The sequence below is a fragment of the Cydia pomonella genome, chromosome 28 (assembly GCF_033807575.1).
Source record: "Cydia pomonella isolate Wapato2018A chromosome 28, ilCydPomo1, whole genome shotgun sequence".
NCBI lineage: Eukaryota > Metazoa > Arthropoda > Insecta > Lepidoptera > Tortricidae > Cydia > Cydia pomonella.
In genome coordinates this window covers 9601834-9621293 of record NC_084730.1, presented here as the reverse complement: position 1 = coordinate 9621293, position 19460 = coordinate 9601834, and the positions used below count along the sequence as shown (strand labels likewise).

At 36.4% G+C, this 19460-nt stretch overlaps 1 protein-coding gene across 1 annotated transcript; it reads left to right on the top strand.

Moving 5' to 3' along the window:
* The first annotated feature begins 1489 nt into the window (after positions 1-1489).
* Positions 1490-19255, top strand: LOC133532979 (ribosomal RNA processing protein 1 homolog). Its single transcript, XM_061871882.1, has 10 exons — positions 1490-1809; positions 2092-2171; positions 3821-3970; positions 5850-5952; positions 7411-7502; positions 10202-10345; positions 11476-11570; positions 13030-13574; positions 16017-16129; positions 18032-19255. Exons 1-8 carry the CDS (start codon positions 1608-1610, stop codon positions 13283-13285), a joined length of 1122 nt encoding a protein of 373 aa, XP_061727866.1. The 5' UTR covers positions 1490-1607; the 3' UTR covers positions 13286-13574; positions 16017-16129; positions 18032-19255.
* Positions 19256-19460: the final 205 nt, after the last annotated feature.

Here is a 19460-nt window from a genome sequence, read left to right as displayed (position 1 = left end):
CGAATGTGCTGATATTCCGTGAAACGGAAAACGATCAATTTATATTATTTCAGTTGGCTAATAGGGACCGTGCGCGTTGGAGGGTCTGCCATCTTGTGGCCTGAATCGGAACCATAAACATGTACATTTACACGTCACGTGTTTTCTTGTACATAGTAGGTTCTGCCATCTTGTGGGCTACATCGGAACAATAAACATCATATTTACGCCTCGCGCCAAAAATCTGACGGCTCCTGTGCTACCTCCTACAGTTCATACACGCTCCCTATTCAGTAATGTACTGACCTTTTTTTAAGAAGTTACAATTTTGCATTTTTTACTGGCAACACTTGGCATCCCGAATGCGCGTTTAAGGGCTTATTACACTTATCCTGCCTTCGGACGGCGAACGATCGGCCGTGACGTCGGCCCCGATATCGGACCAAAGGATCGTTTTACGAAATATTAGCTCATCGTTTACAATATTTCTTGATGTAAAAAAATTGTCCAACTGCAAAAAAGCAAACAACATTTTTGGCAATTCGAGACAAAGTATTTTTACACGTCAAATATTGAACCGGAAAACGGTTACTCGGGCGCGACGGCAGGATAAATGTAATAAGCCCTTTAACTAATATTCAGAGGTCTTTTGACCAATGTTGACAGTAATTACATGTAAAATTACAAGTCTAGCTCTATTAACTAGGTCCTACCCTACATAATACATATTTTATAAAAAACAAACGACATACCTTGGTCATCAGATATTTACAATTACGTAGGTATAAGTAATTATGTTGGACATCGTTAGTTAAAGTGGTTTTAATTTAAAACAGTATATTTATTACTTAGTTTATACATGTATAAAAATAGTTTATTTAATCAAGTAAAACAAAATAGTAAATTCACGAGATTATTTTTAACATTTAAAAAAAACTCAATATTTGGTGTTTGTATTTGCGACGACATTCCATGTTAATTTATGAGATTTTTATATTAAGTTATTGTTTTATTAGTGATAATTAAATGGTCTAAAACATATGGAAATAATGCTGTATAATGTGCCTGATATTGTATAATGATTATTGTTATTCTTATATATCGAAATATATTAATGATTTTTAATGTTTTCTTTTAATTCATTCTCATGATTCCAAGGAAACTGCATATTCCCCGACGCTTTCAAAATCCATATAAAGCACAATACTAATATAATAATCCAATGTGTTTGTCCACGTATAGTGGAGCCGTTAACCACGTATAGTACAATGAGTTTTATCGACAAATCACCTCCGTACGTGTTTTCTCAACCATTTTAAAACTGCACACTTTCAAAGTTTTATGCTGCCATACACTACTGCACTTTACATAGTTTACGGTAAATTGGTCTGCTGGATACTTTCAGTTTTAACTGGACATTAAGAAACGTGCCTACTCTTTTTTCGCCAGTTTCGGTGGAAAAAGTACAATCGTTGAACGAACCTAGTTCGTTTTTGAATCGCAACTGGCAACATTATTCATCTGTCAATTTCACCAAATAAACCACGACCACGACGCATTTCGCATTCGCCAAATTTCGAGATTCGCACGCGTCTAACCAAAATAATTGAACAGATTTATCAATAAAAATGAAAGTCACCGATAAAACTAACGAGAAAAAGCGGAAAATCAAGAAAAAACCTATAGACAAAACCAAAAAACAGCAAGTGTTGGTGGTCGCGCAAGAAATCAAATTTGCTAGATTACTTTCTGGAAACGAGAAGAAAACGCGTGATCGTGTGCTTAGAGCGTTGAAAAAATGGCTTGTTAATTGTTTTGAGAAGAATTACGGTATGTTTGTTAATAATTTTTAAGATAAAGTTGATTTTTTAGACAATTTTGTCATAGTTTGACACGGGGTAATATAACCTCAAAAACAAAATAAAAGACATGCATTGAATTTCACGATTAAAAATTGGTATTTAAAGAAGGTCCATCTATCTTTTATGGACAATTAGTTATAGGTGCGATGTTTTAAAGTTATTTTAATTGGAATAAATCGATGAAAGTTAAATAAATGTCTGTAGTTTGAAATATTGTAGCTAATTATATAAAATGTCACTTACTTTCCAGAATTTAAAGAAGATGACTTCACGAGAGTGTGGAAAGGTCTATTCTATGCTGTTTGGATGTCAGATAAACCTCTGGTTCAGGTATTATTTAAATTTTAACCCTTTCTTCTTCTTTTCATCCTGTTACGGGTGTAGGGCTCGAACCATTTTCTTCCACTGACTCCGGTCCTGGGCAGCTTGGGTAACCTCCTCCCACCCCATCCCTAATACACACAACTCTTGCTCCACGGAACGGCGCCAAGTAGATTTAGGGCGACCATGTTTCCGTTTTCCGGGCATCTTCCAGGTCAGGGCCACCTTGGATAGGTGGGTGTCAGGCTTCCTGAGGATATGCCCAATCCAATGCCATTTGCGCGTTTGGATCTCCTTATGTACGGGTGCTTGTCCGGTTTTTCTCCATAAGTGAGCGTTTGTGATCCAGTTAGACCAAAAGATGTGCAGAATTTGCCTTAAGCATTTGTTCACAAACACTTGTGAGTTTTGTCATTAGGTCTTTGCGGACAAACCAGGTTTCGCACCCGTACAGTAACACGGCAGGTTGAATCGGTGGTGTTCTGGCGCAATTTTAACCCTTTACATGCCACAATCTATATTCTAAAGTAAACATTTACATTAGGGCTTTAAAGTGGCAATGAGCCGTGCTAATAGTTCTATGGTTGTTCTGTTACTTTTCAAACCTAGTGGCTCTGTGACCTTGTGATAAGATTCATAAAAACAGGTAAAAATAAAAAAGACTCACTTCATTGTGCACAGCATACTCACAAAGGTCTTAAGTCCAGTGGCACTATAGACACTAGTGGCAATTAAGTCCTTTATGCCAATTTCGAAATGACAAAAATTATACTGAATCTACTCACAAAATTTCACGAGAATCAGTTGAGAATTGTGACCTGTAGAGAAGAACATCCGGACATAGGAAAGCAGTTTGCCAGCGTCAAAACCGAGAACTTTGCTAACGCTTTGGTCAATTATCTATGTTTGTCCAAATGGAAAGTCACAGTTAACTGTGATATTTTCCTATCAAATCAGTTATAATTTGAGTAATTAATGTTTTCAATGTAATCATTCTATTTAATCATGTTCCCAATAGCCAAGCCTGGTAAACAAGCCTCTTAAAGATATTTATTTGGACCGAATCAACTTTTTCTCAGCTGTTATCCCATTGTGTCAGGGACAATACTGACACGGTTTGTTCGGAGACATGTTATATGACAGTTTACTAACATGCTCAGTGGATGGCCTGTTATAGATGTGGCATAAAACCACCACAAGAATATATTATTTATACATTAAAATACCTTAAAATAAGGATTTCAAGAGTGGATGTCCAAGGGACCAAAAACCGTAACCATGACAATGAGTGACACTAAAATGTTGATCCACCCATGTCGAGTCAGTCAAAACTAAGTTGGCAGCGATTTTAATAGCCCGGCCTGTGCAAGTGTTAAGTAAATGTCATAATTTCATAGATGTTTGACATTTAAAATAATACTTGCACTATCTGGGCTGTCAAAATCGCTGTCAAGTTATCATGGTCTGACTCTATGCATTCCACTTTACCTTCTTGGTGGTGGCAGCACCATTGTACTTTTGCAACCTTGCCTTATATTTATTTAATATTTCATAAATAGTTCAAACCTGTTGAAACATAATTTTTGTACATTGCCATGTACAGTATTTGGGTCTTCTGAGGTAGTAACATGTTTCATTTTACACACATGCGCATACAGGAGGACCTCTGCGAAAGCATCGCCGGAATCCTGGATCTGTTCCCGACGGAGCAGCTCTCAAATGCCATGCTGCTTGCCAAGGCAGGCTTCAAGATGCTGGCTACTGAGTGGTTCGGGATAGATCAGCACAGGATTGATAAGTTTCTTATGGTGAGTACAGTAGGCTTTAAATGATCATGCTATTACATTAGTAGTAGTTATGGTAATTTTTCTATGAAATTCCATTTCGGGAGAAAACGGTTTCCACTAACTAAATCTCAACAAATCACTTTGTTTTTATGTCAATCGCTTTAGCATAATATATTCTAGGTTTATAAGTTTCGTTTTTTTTTTAAATATTGTTTTTTATTTTGCAAATATTGTAAAAACGGAAAACCTATATTTCATTGTGTCAATAACATACTAGAAAATGATGGATAATGGAAAATAGTTAGAAGTTAAATAAAACCGCCCAAGAGCATGTCGGGCCACGCTCAGTGTAGAGTTCCGTATTTACTCTTCCGTCACAATAAGCTAAACTGGAGCTTAAAGTATAGAAAATTAACCAAGGGATGAAACGGTACCTTTCACGCGAGTTAAACAAATAGGCAAATTTGCATAAGCAGTACCTAATTAGGTAAAGTAAGTCTTTTTACTATGAAGGGGGAACTTTTTGCAATAACTCAAAAACAGCTAAACTGATCATGTCCGCTATAGTTTTCATTTAATGTCTTTCTTAAGCTCTACTTCCACGATTTTTTTCATAATTTTTGGACCTATGGTTCAAAATTTAGAGGGGGGGGGACACAATTCTTTTTTCTTTCGGAGCGATTATCTCCGAATATATTCACTTTATCAAAAAATGTTTGTTGAAGACCCCTATTAGTTTTGAGAGACCTTTCCAACGATACCCCACACTGTAGGGTTGAAGCAAAAAAAAAATTCACCCCCACTTTACGTGTAGGGGAGGTAACCTCAAAAAAAATTTGTACGACTTGGTCGGCTTTATTGATTTATATATCCATGCCGAATTTCAGCTTTCTAGCACTAACGACCACGGAGCAAAGCCTCGGACAGACAGACAGACAGACAGACGGACATGGCGAAACTATAAGGGTTCCTAGTTGACTAAGGAACCCTAAAAACGTTTCCTCTTTTTAATGGTCAATCACTTGGTATACTTCGCTCCTAATGTAGCGTCCAATAGAAATTTCGGGAGAAAAGCATGTTTCAGCCAAAGATTTGGTTTCGGCCAGAAATCTGCCAAACCTTGCAGCCGCTACGAAACTGTATTTTTAGTGTCCAGCTGAAGTTTCTAGAGTTGTGCATGCCCTTTCACTGAAAAGATCGCTCCAAGCTAGTACAATCTCTTCGTCTTTTAGTACAGTAGGACATCGAGACAAACTGAGCATAATAATGTAACGGTTTTTGCGGACGTTTTATAAAGTAATACAATTCGAAGTATGTTGTCTCGCTTACTCCCGTGCAATTGCAACGGAGTGGCGGCTATATGCTTTCTCCCTCATATTAGCCGAGAGCCGTTCGATCGTAATGGCACGCGTTCAAATTTCGAACAAAGGAAAACCTATATACCTAGAGTTTCATTGTGTCGATAACATTTTTTTTATTTTTATATTGTTGTGTGTTGACGATTCTTATTGGGAGATACTATTTGTGTTCTTTTATTAATTTATCGTTTTTATTTTTATTGTTCTCGTATTTTCGTAAGATTTGACATTGTAAATTTATATTTTGGATTTTGTAAGTATTTACCTACTTACTGTTATTCTAATTGTATTGACAATCCTTATTGGAGCTATAATTTTATTTCATTAGTATTGTTATTATTTTCATTTTTATTTTATTTTGACTATCATGATAGAAATTCTAATATTTTTGACATCAATGCAAATTTATTATGTAATTGTCTTTCATGAAATAAATCATCTAATCTAATCTAATCATACTAAAAATACGAATATTCGTGACATCCATATTCAAAAGATGAATTAGTTTCCTTGTATATTTATTCCCCACATATTTCGTCCAGCTGGTGCGCCGCTACCTGCGCGGCGCCCTGCGCTGCGTGCACCGCAGCGGCTGGAGCGAGGACGCCTGCAACCAATTTGCCGACATGCTAGCTGGCAAGGATGGTAAGTAATTTTTTGTGACAAAAAGTAAATTAGTTATTGACACTACTTTGAACGTTACGCCACTTTGAACAATCGTAGAATTATGAGATAAAGGCGAACGCGGTTTGTCTTAAAAGTGCCAAACAAAGGAACAAACAAACATACATACATAGACTGATATTATAGACCGCGAGCCAGTAACAATTTCTATGACCAATCGCCTCCCGGCTGAAAACTCGTGTAGTGGTTAACGGCTAGGTATGATGAACCCTCGTGGACGTCAGTTGCTGCTCCGTTGGTCGGTTGAGGAATGGCAGCCACCAAAACACGTAAAACAAAAAAAAAATTGTCATCGTCTCCCGTTTGATACTTTGTCAAATGTTAGTTCAGATGTTGGTGTTAATTTAAAAAATCATCAGCCGGTTATATCGCGGTGGTAAAAACATCAGCTGGTCGCATGAACATGTAAAAAATAAGCGTTATACAATACAATACAATACAAATACTCTTTATTGCACACCTCAATACAGAAACAGTACAAATAATACAACACATAAAGAAGAGGTAAACAACAGGCGGTCTACCTATACCTTTACCTATACCTTTTATGATAGCAAAAACAAATCATGAAACGTTGCATGTAGCATTTCATCACGCGTAATCGCCTAAAAAGCCATCAATGGATAATAATTTACACATTACGCACACTTTGCCGCACATAAAGTGGTAGGCGCATATTTTTTAAATGTTAATTTTACAGCCGACGGTCATTCCACCGCGATAGAACCGGCTGACGATGCTTTAAGTTTAAAACAGGATCTAAACTATCTACTGACAAAGGATCAGCCGGGAGGCGATGACTGACAAAATATGCTCCTGGCCCGCGGTCTATTACTGATAATTATTAACACATTATCCCCCTTTGTGTCGCGCAGTCGGGTATTGTTGATCCACACATTTTTTATTTATAATTAAATACAGCAACTATCTTTACAGGTAAACCTTAATACAATAGTGCCTTAAATTAAATAATACTTATTACTACTTAACTAAATAATTTAAATTTACGCTTCAACATATTACAATCCCTTGCATAATGAATGATGTCAATTTAGATTTCAATATTGCTTTACACAAAACAAAAAAAAAAAATAGTACACTGTAACTACACAATAATTTCAAGTTAAATTCAATCCATTTCATAACACAATACATATAAACACGTTTTTGACAGTTGACACATATGGCAATAAAAAACATCTATCCCGTCGGTAACGAGATTCAGAATGTATATGGTATGGTATTATAGTACAGGGCCTATTTCTATTATAGAACGGTTTTAGACTAATATTATTAGTCCACGAAGTCGTATGGGTTACCACGACAACACACTAATAATATTAGACTAATATCGTTCGAGAAATGGGCCCCAGTTCCATAGAGAAGAATCTATAATCTAACATCAGTGCATATGTCCAGGTTTGCTGGCGTTGAAAACGCCCCTGTACGCGCGCAACGCCAATTCGCTGGTCATACACATCGCCGACTGTTATCTGGAAGAGATCTCCAAGGTAGGACTATTTTCTTATTTACAGTGTATATTGGGTATTAAAGTTTTTCTAAAAATACTTAACGCAATTACCACGCGACCTGGGAAAAAGGATCAGACTGACTGTACAATCGCCCTCGAATAGGGAAATTGTTTTAGACAACGAGAAGTTTAACAATCTATGCCAGTGAAAGCAAATAAATCGAAAGCCAACTCACCCGGTCTCTGCACGACGAATCGCTTTGTCGGTACCGACACTCTTCATTGGCGAGCTGATGCTGTAGTGGCTCCGGTGAGGGTTTCGGGCACACAAATCCACAGTTTTTAGGTATTTCTTATTTTTCACGACGCACGAGCTTGCGTATACGGCCATGAGCAGCCATCGAAATCTATCTACCTTCCACTGGCTTTTATAAACGTCAAAAAATATTCGAAAAAGTACCCTACCTACTGTCGCTAATTAATGTGTTCCATTTTACGATATAAAATGAGATGTCTCAAAAAAATAACAAATAAAACTAAACTAAATATGGTGTCCGGAACCATCACTGACAATAACTTTATTCTATTAGGGTTCCGTTTTTGCCGGCTGAGTATGGACACTAAAATAAATGGGTAAAACAGACAGCCCCATGTGCAGAGCGTGCATGGAGAAAGAAGAAACAACAAAACATATTCTCCTAGACTGCAAACAGGTAGAAGTATACAGGAACAAATACCTAGGGAATCCGTGCACACTAGGAGAGGCAATTAGCAACCTGAAAACTTTGCTAGGCTTCGTGGAGGAGCTGGGGTGGTTAGAGTAGCGCTACCTCGTTTCACGCAAAATAGGCACAATGGTTGTCGAGTTGCGGAAAATGCCCAGAAGCACTAACTAACTAACTAACTATGGACACTAAAATAAGTTTTTGGCAAAAAAATAATTTTTGGTACAAAGTTTTGTCGCTGACTGTACTTTTCTTACTGCATTAGACAATTTTAGAAACCCCAAACACAATTAGGTTGCGTTTCATCACAGAGTTCCTATGTATGGCCACCTCCTGTCTCCATCATCATATCACCTCGATGGTACCATAATATTGAATTGTCACCCGACATGTATGCAAATTTTCAGCTTCATCATAACCGAGAAGTGGGTCAATATTAACTTGCAAAATTTGACCCGTACATACATAGGTACATTTCAAGTTAAATAATAGTACATTACTATAGAGGACGGGAAACGAAGGTTTGCAGGCCAAGTAGATATAGACGGCCGAGCGTAGCGAGACCGGATAGGGATACGCGGCCGGCAACCCCGTCTCCATCATCATATCAGCTCGATGGTCATAATATTGCATTGTCACCCGACTTATATTTGTATGCAAAGTTTCAGCTCAATCGGAAATCGGGAAGTGGGTCAAAGTTAGCTTCCAAGATTTGACACTAACAAAATAACATACATACTAAATATAAGCTTGTAAAAAGGGATCAATATAGTTTTTGTAGACTACCAAACATTGCCAGAATATAGTACATTACGATACAAGTGCGAAAAATAGGAAATTCGAAACGAGTGGCGATAAATTAAAACACGACCGAAGGGAGTGTTTTAAATCGACACGAGTTGCGAATTACCTATTCGCACATGTATCGTACAACGTTTTACAGTACATATGGCCCTTTAAATGTTCGACACAGTAACGTAATATGCTACTTCTCGCACTAGTGCTATAAAGTAGCCCCATATGTACTGTAAAATTAATTTTAAACAAGCAGAATCCATACTTTATTATGGTGTTGAAACATGGACCGTGAATAAAAAAACGGAAAATAAAATAGTGGCCTTCGAAATGTGGCTGTACAGGCGTACGCTGAGAGTATCATGGACCGCAAGAATAACTAATATAGAGATCCTAAAAATAATGAAGAAGAAAAAGGAAGTACTAGCCACAGTTAAGCGAAGAAAGATTACATATTTTGGACATCTACATAGACATGAAAAGTATAAACTGTTGAAAGTTATATATATATTTATATAATAAATAATAGAAGGAAAAATAGAGGGAAAACGGGGAAGGGGAAGAAGGAGGATGAACTGGCTCGACAACATCAAAAAATGGACAAACATCAAGGACGCGGCCACGCTAACAAGAATGGCCAAGCATAGAAAAGACTTTGCAAAGGAGGCCGCCGACGCCCGCTAGGGCATGGCAGCAGAAGAAGAAGAAACAAGCAGAAACGTCTGCAATAGTACATTAAATTGACACGAGTTGCGAATTACCTATTCGCACATGTATCGTACAACGTTTTACAGTACATATGGCCCTTTAAATGTTCGACACAGTAACGTAATATGCTACTTCTCGCACTAGTGCTATAAAGTAGCCCCATATGTACTGTAAATGATGCTATTAAGCTTAGAATAAATTTTAAAATGGAATAATTACTGCCTTGGGTGAGACTTGAACTGACGGCCTATGGTTCGATACTCCAGCGCTCTGCCAACTGAGCCACCAAGACCTCATCCATAGCCAGCAACCCCAAGTCTCACCTAAGCAGTAATTTTTCCACTTTTAATATTTACCAGAATTTTGTTTTTTTAATGTTTTTTTTTTCAGAGTAATTGAGAATGTAATAGTTTTTGTATTGTTAAAATTATATAATTAAAAATTAATTTATCATTTTACCAGAATAGTTTGTGTATATGTAACTATTCCTAATATAAGGTTTTTTGTGTAGGTGTCCTCCGGAGAAATATCCCCGGAATCCCTGGTTATCCTGCTCCGGCCGTTCATAGCCTACTTGAGCCAAGGTTCCGCTACATCAATATGCATCGCTTCGAGGAGGGTACTTACCGAGTTGCTCAAACACGGAGACCCGGAGGTAAGAGAAATACTAACATTCCATCTTTACGCTCTAATTTATAACGTAAAATTATAAGCTTGTAACTCCCTTCGGTCGTGTTTTAATTTATCACCACTCGTTGCGAATTTCCTATTCGCACATGTATCGTACAACGTTTTACAGTACATATGGCCCTTTAAATGTTCGACACAGTAACGTAATAACGCTGATTTTCGCACTAGTGCGGTAAAGTAGCACCATATGTACTGTAAATAGATTTTAAATCCTAAATTTCGTACTTTATCCATATAGGAAAGGTCGAGGTATTCCCGAAAGTTTTTACTCAATAATATTCAAGAGTGATAGGTATTGGTATATTGGTGACCGAAGAGCTGGCGGCTTCCTCGCACAACGTATCAGTATTGCGATACAACGAGGAAATGCCGCCAGCATCCTTGGTACAATGCCTCAAGGGCCTATTTTAGATATAAGCTAGTTATAGTAATCATCTGTATATATTCATATTGTAAATAAAGAGCTATATTCAGAGTGATAGAGAGATAACGTAACGTTACAAAAAAAAAATAGTATAATAATAACATGTAAGCACTAACTGCCATCAGGACTAATTATATACTTAGTTAAGCACACAAATATCTGTCTGTTTGTCTGTACAAGCACAGAAATTTGTTAACCTGCGACCGACCGATCTCAAGGGTCCAGTCTGAAAACCAGCGCTAGGCCCTCTGCTTGGCATATGCTGAGATTGGAGCCCATTGCCCAATCATCAGGTATTAAATGTTGAATTACCTATCTTTCTAATTAATTTGTATTTAGTATTTAAGGTTATTATATTGTACTTTGTTGATAAGGTTTTTTGTGGCAATAAATATTTTCTCTCTCTCTCTCTCTCTCTCTCTCTCTCTCTCTCTCTCTCTCTCTCTCTCTCTTAAGGCTAAACTTAGTTAAGATAATCTCCAAATATAAATTGTAACTGAGTTCAGACTGTACCTCAACAAAAACACTGAATTAACAGTTTTTTTTTTTAAAGAATGAAATTTTTATTTTTGTGTTTCGCGGAAGGGCCTCAGTATGTCCTAGTGGCGCCCTCTACGCAGAGTTTTGCGTAATATCCGCTATTGATATTAATTGTATATCTTTGTTTTCAGGACGCAGAAGACGCTGGTGATGATAATGAACAGGATCCAGAAGATGCTGTAGATGAAGATAGCGGAGATGATGATGAGGAAATGATGACCAATGGGTAAATATTGCAATTTTTCTATTATTATTTGTATTCTGTGGATTGGCCAAGGCGGAATTGTTAATAATATGTCAAAAATTTAAGTCAATATATTCTTTGTACGAATAGGCCTAGCACGTACTTTTTCACCACACCGACTGGTAAAGGCCCTCTTGACTGTTCAAAAACGAATGAGAAAGTTGCATTTTATCCATATGTGGGGCAAAGTAATCATGGGGCTCATGGGAACCTGGGGTCCGCTTGATAACTAATCCCAAGATTTGGCGTAGGCACTAGTTTATACGAAAGCGACTGCCATCTGACCTTCCAACCCAGAGCTAAAACTAGGCCTTGTTGGGATTAGTCCGGTTTCCTCACGATGTTTTCCTTCACCGAAAAGCGACTGGTAAATATTAAATGATATTTCGTACATAAGTTCCGAAAAACTCATTGGTACGAGCCGGGGTTTGAACCCGCGACCTCCGGATTGCAAGTCGCACGCTCTTACCGCTAGGCCACCAGCGCTTCGATATGGTCATCGTGTCTATTTGTATAAATAGGATTTTATGCAGTTATGATATAATAGAGAGCTTTTCAGTCGAGTATCGCGTTTAGGCAACGAAACTTGCCGAGTTGCCTAAGTGAGGTACGAGATTGAAAAGCTTGACTATACATCTATTGTATACAATATTTTTTGTACGAGTCATCGAAAATAATATTTTTTTTTTACTGTAAAACTTAAATAATTAATGAAAAATGGTAGGTATCTAACAAACGCGTGAGCCTCCGCTCGTCCGTCCCCCGTTTTATAGTTGGCTAAAGCGTATCGAAAGAAATTAAACTAATCGTAGTCGAATTGTGAGTCCAGACATGAAAAGTACGCAATTTTAGTTTGGTACACGAAATCTTAATTCAACAATTACAGTCGATGAGTAGAAAAATACAATTTGGAAACATTAGGTATTAGGGTAGTGACCCTGCCTACGAAGCCGATGGTCCCGGGTTCAAATCCTGGGAAGGGCATTTATTCGTGTGATGAGCATGGATATTTGTTCCCGAGTCATGGGTGTTTTCTATGTATTTAAGTATTTATAAATATTTATATATATATCGTTGTCTAAGTACCCTCAACATAAGCCTTATTGAGCTTACTGTGGGACTTAGTCAATTTGTGTAATAAATTAACTAACTAACTATTGTGGCGCAGTGATCCAAAGAGGGTCTTGGCCTCCAAAACGAGAGAATGCCACCTGTCCCGATCCTGTGCCACTTCCTGCCAGTTATCGGCTTTGAGTTGGCACAGATCCGCCTGGACACTGTCGCTCCAGCGGTATCTGGGCCGACCCACTGGACGGCGACCAGTCGGTTGTCCCAAATAAGCTCTCAATAATATATATATATATATATATATATATGTATATTTGTGTAATAATGTCCTATAATATTTATTTAGTTGTTATTATGTATTTATTTGTTTTAGCGCGTTGGATCCGCGCGCAGGCCGAGTGGACGTGGTGCTGCGCGCGCTGCCGGTGCCCGCGCGCGCGCTGGCGGCCGCGCTGCGCCGGCGGCTGGCGCGCGCCCCCGGCGCCGGCCACCGGCGCGCGAGGCGCTGTGTACAACTGCAAGTACCTCACCCTGCCCACACTACTTCTATAAAGCTAAGGAGTGGAATTCACTTCCTGCAAATCTATTCCCAGTCCACTATAACTTGGATCTTTTTAAATCGAGAGTGAGTAGCCATCTTTTAGGTAAGCGTGTTCCATCCTGGACTGCATCGACACTTACCAGTGAGATTGTGGTCGAATGCTCACCTTTTCGTAATAAAAAAAAATGTTTTCCGTAGGAAAATTGACCTAAATGAAATTTTCAGGCTGGAGCAGTTCTCGTCGGGCCCGCACCCGTTCGCGCCCCCCGCCCCGACCCGCGAGGCGGGGCCTCGCCTGAAGCCCACCGCGGCGGCCAAGGCTCTGCGGGCCCTGGAGAAAAAACTCGTCGCTAGCGGAGATGAACTGGCGCTGAGAGGTACGAATTCGTAAATTGGGTACACACGTTGAATATTATAACAAAATTTAGCTAAATGGATCGAAAACGAGCCATTTATTTAAAAAAAGTGGAAAAATACAAGGCATCAAAGTTTTTTTAACCTTGAAATATAAAAATAAAATTATACCATTCGATTCCTTAAATATTATTGAAAAATAAATTGTATTACAAGTACATACATAAACGCAATATTTTACGGACAAAATAACAATTTTCTTGAACTTCCATATGTGACGTCACATTACATTATAATTTTGTTAGAGGCGTTTCAATCGTCGAGTGCGAGCGTCAGACTTTAACTCTCATTTCTGACCTTTGTGTCGCTTAAATGCCATGAGTCCTATATAGACATTTAATCCTCAGAAAAATCAAGATCGATTGACATTATTTACACAAAACTGTCAAGTAGCCAATTGGGTTTGTAACATGATTCAAAAAGAAATATAACACCTCAATGTTTTATACATTCTTTTGATCTGTTTTGTGTATCACAAAAACGAAACATTAAAACTTATGAAAAAAAAATTCAATATCAAACATTTATTCCGCAAATAGACCACAGAAGCCCTTTTACATGTCAATTCTTTACAAACAATAAAATAACAAAATACAATTACAAATATGAAATCAATGAAATATACCTTTAATATAACTTTATTAGAGATGTATAAAAAATACAACCAACAAATTCTAAATTCTTTAGAGATGTATGTCTCTAAATATCAAAGATAAAATATAATTAAAAAAATATCCTTAGAGATGTAAAAGGTCTCTAAAACTTGAAATCTTTTGTTATCACCAGTGATCGGTTATTTGGATTCTCCCTCGCGGGATATCAAGTAGAAAAGTTAATATAGATACGACAGTTTCCCGCGATACCGAACAAACCGTACAAAAATAAAACAATTTAAATTATCTCTAAGGAATTTTTTACTCTTACATGGCAACCAGTTGAGACAAAAACTTCTATTCTTTTCCTAATCTCAACATTTTATTTAAAGCAAAATATATTAAAACCTCCACAAAGTCTTATATATCTGTCATGATGGAAAAAATACTTCAAAATCTTGACATTGACATTTCATTATTTTCTCTGGATTTCAGTTCTAATTATTTGCTTCTAAGTATTGCATAAATAAATAGGTATTATCTGTATAATTTATACTATAATATTAGGTCACAGGTTATCGTATAAGTGCAAATACATAGATCTTATAGCTGAAAGGCGATCCAATAAATAAGTATCCACGTTAAGTTCGCACACTATGATTTATGGTTCAATTTTCATTTCATCGACTGGTTCATGGACTCTGAGATTATCTTTTACGACAACTGTGGCTTACTCTAATTGAACTTTTGATTCGCGTATGATTAGAATATTCTCGGGAAGTACTAGACCGGAAGGCAGTGTTACATACTAGTTGACATGCCGCGAAAACCTAATTCTTCCCCTAAGGATGAAACTATTCTAAGTTAGATCGAGCCCCACGTTGACTTGATGTATGAGCCGACTAAGCAATCAATCTATTGTTCAAAATGTGAAGTATAACCATCGGATGTACGAGTAAAAATGTTGTTAAAAAACACGTTGAAAGTAGCCAGCACAGAGGATTACAACAGAAGAAAGAAGATTTTTACTTTGATCTAGTCCAGTTCTTAATTCTTTGCAACATTCCGTGGCAGCAAATCGAAAATCCGGCTTTTAAATCTTTCTTTGAAAGTACATATGCTGTAAATGTGGTGATAGTATTAAGTTACCCGGTGAATCTATTATAAGAAGAACGTATTTGGATAAGTTTTACAAAGAAAAGTTAAGTGTTATACACGGTGACGTTGCAGACGAAAAATTATGGATATCGCTTGACGAAACAACGGACATTCTTGGGTACTCGTCTATCAGCTACTTAGATGTTTAAAAGTGTAATAAAATAAACACATTGTATTTTTTTGCCTTTTCTAACAACATAAAGCCCGGATTCCCTGGGCATATCCCTACTAACATAATGATTGAGGTCGTTCAACCCATGTCGAATCCAAAAAACCGATCACTGGTTATCACTGACCAAACACTGAGGGGTGAATATGTAGGGCATACTGAACAACTTTCACTATGGGACCAACCCCGAAATCACTAAAAAAACTGCCATCTCAAACATATCGGTGAATCAGAGTCAATGTTTTCTATTAAACAGCTGATTTTTTTTCGATATTGTACCTCACTAGCAACTTCAGTTCCCTACATTCTTGCACCTAGTGTTATAGTCGCCTGCTTGCCTTCTAGAAACACTGGAATGGTGTGCATATGGGATCCAGAGGCTTAGTTTATAATTTAGTATAGGTTTAACTAACATAGGATTAAGGGAATGTACATAGGATAAAATAAATCTATTGAATTGAATTAAAAGTGGTATCTTGTATCAGGTCTCAGCCGGAAGCACCGGAAACGTCTGCTGGCCAAGTCCCGCGCCGGCCTGTCCATCGTCGAGGACGTACAGAGTGTACAGACAGACAAACAGAAACAACCTAACACCTCTGTAAGTATACTTATATTACTTATAGTTACATTTCTATTATAAACTTATTAACCTTAGTTATAAGTAAATCAAAAAAATTGTAACTAACAATATGTGGATCCTTAGCTGAATAAAAAACTTTATTATTATCTCCTTTATTTATCTTTCTTCTTAAGTTAGGCTTTTAAGAATACAATACAAAACATTTATAAAAAACCTAACCTAGGGTGCCACCGTTATTATTATTATTATTTCATAACTACTTAATTTCTTGACCGATTTTGAAATTCTTGTATAGTACGGGTGCTTAGCTTTTAGCGCTGACTGTACTTTTCTTTCCACCGGCAACTAATACTCATCAAGACATTTCTAACAATCCCAAACACGATTACTTTGCGTTGTTTGATCACGAGGGTTCCCATGGCCACCTCCTGTCTTCATCATCAGACCAGCTGCATGTCTTCATAATATTGCATAGCCATCCGATTTACATATTTATGCAAAATTTCAGCTCAATCGGAAGGGAAGTGGGTCAAATTTAGCTCCTAAGATTTGACCCACACTAACTTACATACTAACAGGGCACGTTACATTAAAGTTAAAGCAAGTTAAATTAAAGTTAAGGCAAGTTAAATTAAAGTTAAGGCAAGTTAAATTAAAGTTAAGGCAAGTTAAATTAAAGTTCAGGCAAATTAAATTAAAGTTCAGGCAAGTTAAATTAAAGTAAGTTAAATTAAAGTTAAGGCAAGTTAAATTAAAGTTCAGGCAAGTTAAATTAAAGTTAAGGCAAGTTAAATTAAAGTTAAAGCAAGTTAAATTAAAGTTCAGGCAAGTTAAAGCTTAGAATGATCTTGTTTTCCAGCTAGGAGAAGTCAAAGTGTCACTACTGTTATAGAATGTTAAGAGGGAAAAATAGTATATAAAATAGCTTTGCAATCCTAACGAAATAACGGTACTTTTTCTATGAACTTCTATTTCAGGAGAAAACGGTTTCCACTAACTAAATCTTAAAAATCACTTTGATTTTAATGTCGATCGCTTCAGCATAATATATTCTAGATTTATAGGTGTCCTTTAAAAAAAAATACTATTGCAAAAAAAAGGAAGACCTATAAACCTAGTTTTTCATTGTGTCAATAACATACTGAAAAATCATGGAGAATGGAAAATGTAGAAGTGGAAGAAAACATTTTTTCTTTTTGTATGGAGGAGTATGTTGTATACATCCCTCTTGAGCTTCAGTCAAGGTTGAAATTTGCTATATCTATAATAATTCAATGTTTTTGAGAACAATAATAACTGCATCAATAAATTGCTCTGATATTTAGATTCAGATCTTTATTCATAAAAAATAAGTATTTTACATGTCATTTTACAATATGTACAATAAACAACACAAATTATTCATTTTATACATTTTACAAATAGGTACGTACTTGTGTGGTTGGGTTAGCCACTCCTATTGACAAAGTCATCTATTAGTTATAACACGCCAGTTCGATCAAGAGTGTTTTGAGTCTTTTATTGAATATTGTATCGCTTGACTCAATCATTTCTGCAGGAAGCGAGTTGTATAGTTTTGCCCCAATAACACCGAGCGACTTTCTAGATTTTGCAAGTTTACATTGTGGGACAACTAGACGGGGTCTCCGTCGGGAGCTCCTATCTCTTGTAGCAGAGGAAATAAGATGATATTTGTAAAATTTGACGATTTAAAAGTGCTTGTTGCTATTTGAATAAAGAATATATCGACTTTGACTTTGACAATGTCGCCGCACACAACAATAATACATTGATTTCTCTGTATACGTTTCTCAACTACTTGGCTTAGTCCTGGCTGAGTAAACATATTTATATTATAAAACAATAAAGCAAGGCTTAATAACATTTCTACTAAATGTGTATAATGCTGTTATGCTTCAGAACGGCGCCTGGCAAGTTGAAGAAACGGGAGAAGTCGTCAAAAGTAAAACAAAACGGAAGCGGGCCAACAAAGAGAACGAAGCGGAACCTAAAATCAAAAAACAGAAGCTCAACAAACATGGAAACACGGAAAGTCAGGAGAGAAAAGTGAAGAACAATGTTAAGAAACAGAAAAATAATAAGGTAAACGAGAAAGTTATAAATAATGTTAAACCAGTGAATAATAATGTTATGGGTATTAAAAATAGTGTTAAGAAAGTTAAAAATAATCTTAAAGACGCTAAGAATAATGTTAAGGAAGTGAAAACCAGTGTTAAAGTAACGAATGATTTAAAAGTCAAAAATAGTGCTAACTTAGTTAAAGCTAGTGTTAAAAATGTTAATGTTAAAGAAAGTGCTGAGAAAAAGGAAACTAAATTAAGTAAAAAAGAAAAAGTTTACGAAAAACCTAAGAAAGACGCTAAAGATAGCGAAGCTAAGTTGCTAGTTAATAACAAAGTTAAGAAATTTCAAAAGCAAGATAAAAATACCAGTTTTAATTCCCTGTCTACGCCAAAAAAGGTGAAATTTGTGTTAAAAAACAACTCGATGCAAGGAACGATGGACTATTATAAGAGTATAAGGGAAAGCCCCAATATTCCCTTCGATAGTTCCAAAAGACCAACTAAGACGAATTTAAAAGTTTCTACTCCTTCACCGATAAATCCTTTTTTTAAGAAAAGAATGACCAGAAGAGCTAGTTTTAGCGCCCAAATTGTATTTTAAGATGTAGATTAATTTGTATAAAGAAGTATTATTGATAATACTTTGTTGAAAAATAATTGTTTTTAATTAAATACTTGGAGTAAACCTTTTTAAGTTTAACCAGAGTGAAGTTTTATGAAATGAAATGAATGTAATATTTGTAAATTTCTTGAAGGATTTTTTTAATAGTTGAATTAATAGCGTAAGTTTTATTTAAACTTGAGAAATAAAATAGGATGGTAAAAGCATAATCAGTTTTGATGTTTGACTTGTGTGTTCAATTTTAAGAGTAGTTTCAATCCATATAAACATAACAGTTAATTTTATTGTAAAATTTTAAAATGTATAGAAAGGGTTTTGTTTGTGTCGTGTGTTTTGCTTGAAGGTAATAAATAAATAAAAAATAAAATGGGGCTTAATTGCGTATCATGTGAAGTATAAAATATGCTACGGAGACTGCTTACCATCAGGCAGGCCGTATGCTTGTTTGCCACCGACGTAGTATAAAAAAAAATTACCCCACACTTAATATGTTTTTAAAGTTCCATTTGATTTTATATTTTATAAAAATCTTACTTGTAGACGAATATAAAACAGTTAGGTACAGTCAGCATCAATAGTAGCGGATGAAACAACGCGCCAAAAGTATTTAATATTCCTGATAACTTTTCCAAATAAAGATAAT